Genomic DNA, 7,756 nt, shown 5'->3' with positions numbered 1-7,756 from the left:
GGCTGGAGAGATGGCTCAGTGGGTAAGAGCACCCGACTGCTCTTCCGAAGGTCCAGAGTTCAAATCCCAGCAACCACATGGTGGCTCACAACCATCCACAACAAGATCTGGCGCCCTCTTCTGGAGTGTCTGAAGACAGCTACAGTGTACTTATATATAATAAATAAATAAATCTTTAAAAAAAAAAGAAAAGAGTATGACTCTATCAAAAATTAAAGTGAGGAGGAAGAGGAGGGGGAGGAGGAGGAACGGAAGGAGGAGGCAGAGGAGCAGCGAGAGGAAAGCAAATGTGCCCCTCATAAAGAATCAAGAGCCACTGTCACCTGCACAACACAGTAATTGCTTAGACCTTGCTATCTGTTGGCCTCACAAGCAGGAACCATTTGAATTACAGAGTTGTGTTAACCTTTCCTCCTCGCTCCCTCATCCCCCCTTCCCTCCTCCCCAGGGTCTGTCTCCTATGCATCATCCCCCATCCTGTTAAGGTCTTACTATTTAGCTCAACCTGTACACCATGAACGTCATAAAATTTTTTAATTGGAAAAAGATTACAACCACTGCATTCTGAGCATGGCGTCTCCTCTCCCTGATTTCTCCCAGAGTCTCCACATCTGAGACTGTCTCCTGCCGCCTGTGGCCGTGCGCTTTCCTGCTGTTATGGACTGAAATTCTCTGGGACCGTAAGACAGAACGAATCCTTTCTCCCTTGTGCTGCTAGGGGTCATGGTATCTCAGCAGCAGACAAGTGTCTAAGGCAGGTGCTTTTTGCTTAGAAAAAATTCACATGGCCCTAGGTGTATAGAGATGGAGCACAAATCTATAATGAAATGTTTACTGATAATAAATCAAAAGAAATTTTATTTTTAAAAATATTTTGATATATAATTTTACTGTTTATCAAAGGCAAACACAAATATCCATACCAATGAGCCAGGTATTTGATTATTTTTACATAGAGAATTAAATCTTGACTGAATATTTGATATTTTTAGCATCTTCCACAGTTCTCACCTTTTGACTTTTGATCTTATAATCGTCCTTGCTGAGAACACCACTTCTCCTAATTGTGCAGTATAATGTGGCAGAAGTGTACTTAGACAATTCAGAAATTGTTATAAACTCTGCTCTAATATCAAAGTTAAGCTAAAGTGGTTTATGAAGCCAGCAACTCAAGTAGTAGCTTTCCAGTGAAGCATTCAAACACGATCCAACCACAAGAAATGCTAATTTAAAACTCACGGGCTGAGAAATTATAATGGCTAAATATTAAAAACACTGTAATTAAATCATTGTTTCTGTAAGAACCAAAAATCTTTGTACAAGTACAAAGTAAACAAGACCAAAGTAAATAAGGTTGGGCAGGCTAAAGAAGTTGGCAGCAGATCAAGTTAAAAGCCTTCTTCTCAGAGACAGGACAAATTTGGGGTCAAAGGTTTTGTGGCTAGGTTGGTGTCCTTTTCTTTCTACTGAGGGTCCTGCCTAGGTACAGGAAGTGGACACTTCAGGTCCCACATCCCCACTGCTAGGAGTCCCAGCTAACGTCACCCCCACAGACTCCTGGCGGCCTCCCACATCCCAGGTCAAGAAATGCAGGGAAGATGGAGCAGAGACTGAGGGAATAGACAATTAATAACCTGCCCAACTTGAGACCCATCTCGGGCAAGCGCCAATCTCTGACACTATTAGTGATGCTCTGCTATGCTTGCAGACAGGAGCCTAGCATAACTGCCCTCTGAGAGGCTCCACCCAGCAGCCGACTGAAACAGTTACAGAGACTCAGAGCCAAACACTGGTTGGAGCTCGGAGAGTCTCATGGAAGATTTGGGGGAAGGATCGAGGAACCTGGAGCAGAGTCACCATGGAGATCAGTGTAACAGCTCCTCAAAGGGCTAGAAGGATCTACCCAATGATCCAGCTGCACCTGTCTTGGTAATTAACTCAAAGACCTGCACTTCTTGCTCTAGAACTACGGAGTCATCCTTGTTCGCTGCTGCTCAGTCCCAGTGTCCACACAGTAGAAACAGCTGAGAGGCTCACCAACCAATGAAGGGGTAATGAAAATGTGTATACTTAACACTGTGGAATAGTAGTCAGCTTGTTAAGAAAAGCTAAAGTCACAACTAAATGTTGGAAGCTGGACACAATCCTTTCGAATAAGGTAAGCCAGCTCAGAAAGACAAGCACTGCCTGTTTCCCCCATTTGCGGATGGAACTCGGAGTCTTTAGATGGGTGTGTTTCTTCTGGCATTCCCATAGAGGGCAGTAGTGACCAAGGAAGCCTGAAGAAGGGTTTCCAATGAAGGGGAGGCAGAGATGGGTTTAAAGAGGACAATGGAGCAGGAAGGGTTTAAGGCTGGAAGGGTGTGCAGTAGAGTAGAGGAGAGAGTATGGAGAGGGATAAGTAACGCTAAAACCTTCCAAAAGTCATATGGAAATCTACTACCACAGAAGCTTACACACACACACACACACACACACACACACAGAAACACACACACATGTAACATGGATCTACCCTATAAGAGGAGAAACACTGTTCCTACTATGAACCAGAGGATAACAAATAAAAAGCCGAGTGTCAGAAATGGTTACTTTTTTGAAGTTGTTAGCCAGCTAGGTTGCACAGACCCTGGACAGCATAGGCTATTGCCATTGCCTGTCCGTATGCCACAGAACTTGACAGCAAGGTCCTACTGCTGAAGACAGCACATTCTCAAGGCCAATCCTGAGGAACTCATCCCTACCGTTAGCGTTCCTCACTCACAGGTCCAGTATGTGCTGGGCACACAGGAGGAAAGTCACGGGTTATACCAGAGTGACAACAGGGACAGGCCACCAGGTGGTCACAGACATCACAGCGATAACCAATCATTTCCTCGCTGGACCTGTGTCCCGGCCACACAAGATGAAACCCACACATGGCACCATTACTGGCCCAAGAACAAGTCATGGACCCCAGACAGGTCTTCTAGAGGAAAACCTCCTCCTGTTGCTTTGCTAAATGGACACTTATTAATCCAACTCCGATCGTCTCTTGCTATACCCGCAGACGATGATACAATCACATCAGTATGTAGAGTACAAAACCCATATATCAAATCAGGAAACACTTACCTGGCAAAGCCTGACATTCCTGCTGCCGCTGATCCCACTGGCAATTCAAGTTGAGTGAACAGCTTTTACAGCTTGTGAGTTTGTTACAAATCTGCTCATTTCTTATATGACATTTAGTGTAGTTCCTGACAGACTAAAAAAAAAAAAAAAATTGAGAGATAAAACATGTTATTTTCAACAACTGGACCACAAGGATTCTTCGACATCACAAGAGTTTAAAACCCCTGTGGAACTTTAAAATGTACTTTTATCTCCAAACCCAATTCTATCGAATCAAAACTTCTCTTAATCATCCCATCACTTGTTGAATTAAATTTAGCTTGAATTGACTGCCCTGCATAGTAAACTGCAATGCAACTGAGTAGGTAAGAAACAGATCATGATGAGAACATGCATTAACAGACATTGTCCGAGGCAGCCGGAGAAATCCAGTTTATCATCAGAGCATGCTAACGGTAAGACCATGTTTGTGGAAGGCCAATGCCACTGTGACCCAGTAAGCTGTTTCTGACCCTGTCACTTGGATTCTCGTTACTATTCTTACAGGCTGGTTGTTTGCCTTTTATGGCTTTTGTTGGACTCGGGGCAGTAAGGGAGGAGTGTGGGAAGCCACATGTGCCGTTGCAGAGTGGCACAGGCTTCGGCTGGCCACCACGCATACATAGGCAGGAAAGTTTTTTGCCAAGATGAGGTTTTGAGAACTAACCAAAATTGACCAATCAGATGAGAGAGAAATTGACCAATCAGATGAGAGAAAAGTTAACCAATCAGAAGAGAGAGAAGTTAACCAATCAGATGAGAGAGAAAGTAACCAATCAGATGTAGGCATGCAAATGAGGTGGTAAGCATCAACCAAGCACAACCAATCCGGGTATGAGACACGCCTCTCCTAGGCCTATATAAAGCAGCACCAGTGCTGGGCTCAGGGTCTTTTTGCCTCTACAATCAAGCTCTCCCAATAAACGTGTGCAGAAGGATCCTGTTGCAGCGTTGTTGTTCTTGCTGGTCGAGTGGGACGCGCACAAGAGAGGAGTCCTCAGGCTCTAGTGTTTCAAGGTGCTGTCCAACTCATGAGTTGTTTGGTTGTTGTTGTTGTTTTGTTTTTTGTTTTGTTTTTGTTTTTTTTCCTTAAATAAACGTTACTGAGTTTTGTTCGTCTACATTTTTTTTTCATTTAAGATGGTAAACTTATTGCTCCTAGAACCGTAGTAAGTGCATAAAATTGGAGACTGACTGAGAAAATTAAGTAATTTGAAATTTGAAACCAATGAAAACTTTTTAGTGAATCTGAAGACTAACTTCTCATTAAGCATAGGCATGAGATCATTCTAGTCCCAATAAAGCTATCATGAAGATGAAGTTGAAATAAGTAGTAAAATAGATTCAAATCTATTAAAATATGAAAAGAAAAATTATTTTCAGAATACTTCAAACTGATAATGGGTTTAACTACTTGATGTGTCTGTGCTATTCTTTCTTCATGAAGGCTACAAAGAAAACTGTAATGTCACATATTTTTCAATCTTACTACATCATAAAACCATATTTCAACTAATTCTGGCAATGAAAAGTTACCGGCTGAGGATAAATATAAAAAGGCTGTATAGTTACCCTTGTATCATATCTAGCATACACCTAAGGTTCAGCTACTTCACAAGCTAGGGCTTGAGACGTTCAGAGACTAAATGCCTATATCAGAAAAATCCTGGAAGGAACCTAATTATACAATTTGAGCAACACACCAAGCCTGTTAGTGTTTATAAAGAGAATTGCTTATATCTGACTTAAGCTTTATGGTCTGTATTTATGCTGTAGTTTTTAATCATAGACAGTGGTAATTTTATAAAATGGTAATTTCTGTGAAGTAGCTGAACCTAGGTGTATGCTGGATATAGAACTCACACATATATGCCCCTCCCACACATATGCATATACAGACAAAGAAATTAACCCTTTTGTCTTGGAAATGACTATAATTTATCCCAAGTAATCATTTATTTGTGCTGACTGCTTTTGTGTTAACACAAGCTGGCATCATGTCTATGTTGTGGTCAGAGGACAAGCCCAGGTTCTGCTCTTGCTCTCTACCCAGTTTGAGGCAGTCTCTTTGTTGTTCAGGGTTGTATACAGCAGAGCAGACAGCCCAGCATGCTTCCAGGAAGTCTCCTGTCTGGCATCCACTCTGACCCTCACAGCCCTAAGATTAAAGTTGCATGCCATCTTGCTGGCTTTGCATGAGTTCTTGGGATTCAGTGAAGGTCCTCACACTTACCCACTAAGCCGTCTCCTTAGCCAAATATTAATTTCTCTGGAGAATATTACATTCACCACATGATAACAGATAAAATGTACCCACATAAAGTTTAACTTGCTCATCCTGAAAAAATAAAGAACCCCAGACACATTTTTGTAAATTTCAGCTATGAGTTACTCAACCGCCACATCTCCTTAGGGAACAGGTAGACTAGCTCAATGTCGGGTTTTCTTATTCAAAGTATATTTTTTTTCATATAGTGCATAAATTCTCACATTATTCTACATGATTGTTAGAGTAGGATTTAAAGCACTTGCCAACCAACTAAAAAGAAATAAATTTGCTTTACTTATTGAATCCATAAATCTGTGAAAATGACAAGAGAAAGACTGAGGGTGTTAAAAGGCCACTTTGTGCAAACCCTCAGAACAGCAGTCACATCACAGCCAACAGCTGATAAGACTGCTGCTTCCCATCAATGGCTCCCTCATTGATGAGCATAACAAAGGAGAGGAGATTCTATGGTAATCACATACAGCACCCAGGAGTCAGGGTGGGACACTGCGGAACACTGCTCTGAACCACACGAGCATTGTTCACCTGATGGGCCAGAGGCACAACAGTAACCAGGCCGTGAGGAGTAGCCATAACTACTCCAACCATCGATCTATTTAGTCATAAATTCAAAATGTAAATCCATGAAAAGCAAACAGATTTCTGACCCATTAGAGCGCAAATATGCAACTTGCAATAAATACAGCTGAATAATGAAATAGGATATCCCTGCACATAATCGGACTGAATTCCCGTGGAACTTTAGGTGTCCATTAGCATTCGCTTTGGCTTAATCACCAGACCAATGAAACTGCCCAAAAAGTACATTACAGCAGGGTTGTAAATTATGGGAGACCCATCTGCTCACTCCTGCGATGGCATCCAAGCCATTCCTGGCGGACACACCATCAAAAATGAAACAAAAGCAAAAGGATGGATTCTAACATGAATGCTTGAGAACAATTTAACTAACTTAATTTTTCAGATGCAAGTATAACTAACAAAACATGTACATGTGCACAGACTTAAGCATCTTCTATGTCTTCAGACTGTTTGTAACCCCAAGATTCACATACTGGTGACAAGTCCCCAAGGTGAGATGTGGGAGAGGACGCTGAGGTGCAATGCAGTCTCAGTGGTGGAGATTTAATGTACAGGAGGCTGCACTGTAACCAAAACCCACGAAAAGAAATGCTCTGTGAACCAGAACTTGGGTCTTCTGAGCTGTCAATGCTCAGAACTTCAGGTCCCCAGTCTTGAAAACGTTGGCAAATAAATCCTTGTTTCTTATAAATCATACAGTTTGTGTTGCTTCATTGTGGCAACTAGAGCAGATTAAAATAATGTCCAAACAAGAACTAATTCAAAGTTACCAAAGGGTTAAAATGAAAATTTTCTTGAAATTTTTAAGAAATGGTTTTCTACATATTGATTATGTGATAGCGAATCACATGTGTCAATTTGGCTAGGACAGCAGGCACACAGTCTGGCGTGGCTGTGAAGCTGTCCATTTGAGGGTAGCATTCCCATGAACTGAGTGATGTGCATTCCCCAATGTGGACGGACAATATCCTGTTCACTGACAGACGCACAACACCGAGTAGGAGAGAGTAAGTAGGAGAGTAAGAATCACTGTCTGACTCAGGCTCAGCTGAGAGGTGCTGGCAGCTCACAGGCCACTCTACTTCTGGAATTTTATCACACTTTCTGATGTGTTCAGTTTGCACTCGATAGACACATCAAGGAGACTTTTCAAATCACGTGAACAAGCCCTTAAAACCGTGAGTGTGTCCCTTTAAAGAACGCTAACCATAACGCCAAGCCTTTCCGTTGTATCTTAGTTTGCCTAATTTTTATTGCCAATAAAATAATTACCCTTCTCTGAGTAGCACATATCTAAAAAATGTAACTTAAAATTTCAAAGTCTAAACAATGTTAAAACTCAGGCCTTTAGTATATCTTGTCACTTATTTATATAACTGAAAATTATATACTAACAAAATATTGTAAGAGCAAAGGGTTCAATGTACTGAGCCAATAACTAAATTCACCTCCATGTTTTACTATTTTATAAGACTCCCATAACTTTAATATGCTCAAGTATCATTAGTTATTAAAGAAAATTTTAACATGCTATAAGATAAATAAATGTCCACTCTTTCAAACCATAAACACTAATTTTAGATTTCTTCAATCATTTTGGTTTGTCTAAAGTAATAGTCCAACGATACTGATATCTTATGTCGGAAAATCACTGGTTGTGGGAAGGCTGTGGTTGGTGGAAGGCTGCTGTGTGTACTAGTGGTTGTGGGAAGGCTGTGGTTGGTGGAAGGC

The 7,756-nt window shown here is 41.4% G+C and overlaps 1 protein-coding gene across 1 annotated transcript in view; it reads right to left on the bottom strand.

Annotated features, from left to right (window-relative positions):
- The window catches only part of Atrnl1 (attractin like 1), a 515,328-nt gene that overhangs the window by 431,965 nt on the left and 75,607 nt on the right, over positions 1-7,756 (bottom strand). Inside the window, exon 14 of the mRNA XM_021151617.2 lies at positions 3,115-3,247. Within this exon, the coding sequence (XP_021007276.1) occupies positions 3,115-3,247 (133 nt within the window). The remainder of the gene's footprint in view (positions 1-3,114; positions 3,248-7,756) is intronic.

Source organism: Mus caroli, chromosome 19 (genome assembly GCF_900094665.2).
Source record: "Mus caroli chromosome 19, CAROLI_EIJ_v1.1, whole genome shotgun sequence".
Classification (NCBI taxonomy): Eukaryota; Metazoa; Chordata; class Mammalia; order Rodentia; family Muridae; genus Mus; species Mus caroli.
Note: the sequence above shows the minus strand (reverse complement) of the source record. Positions and strands in the feature narration are given on the sequence as shown.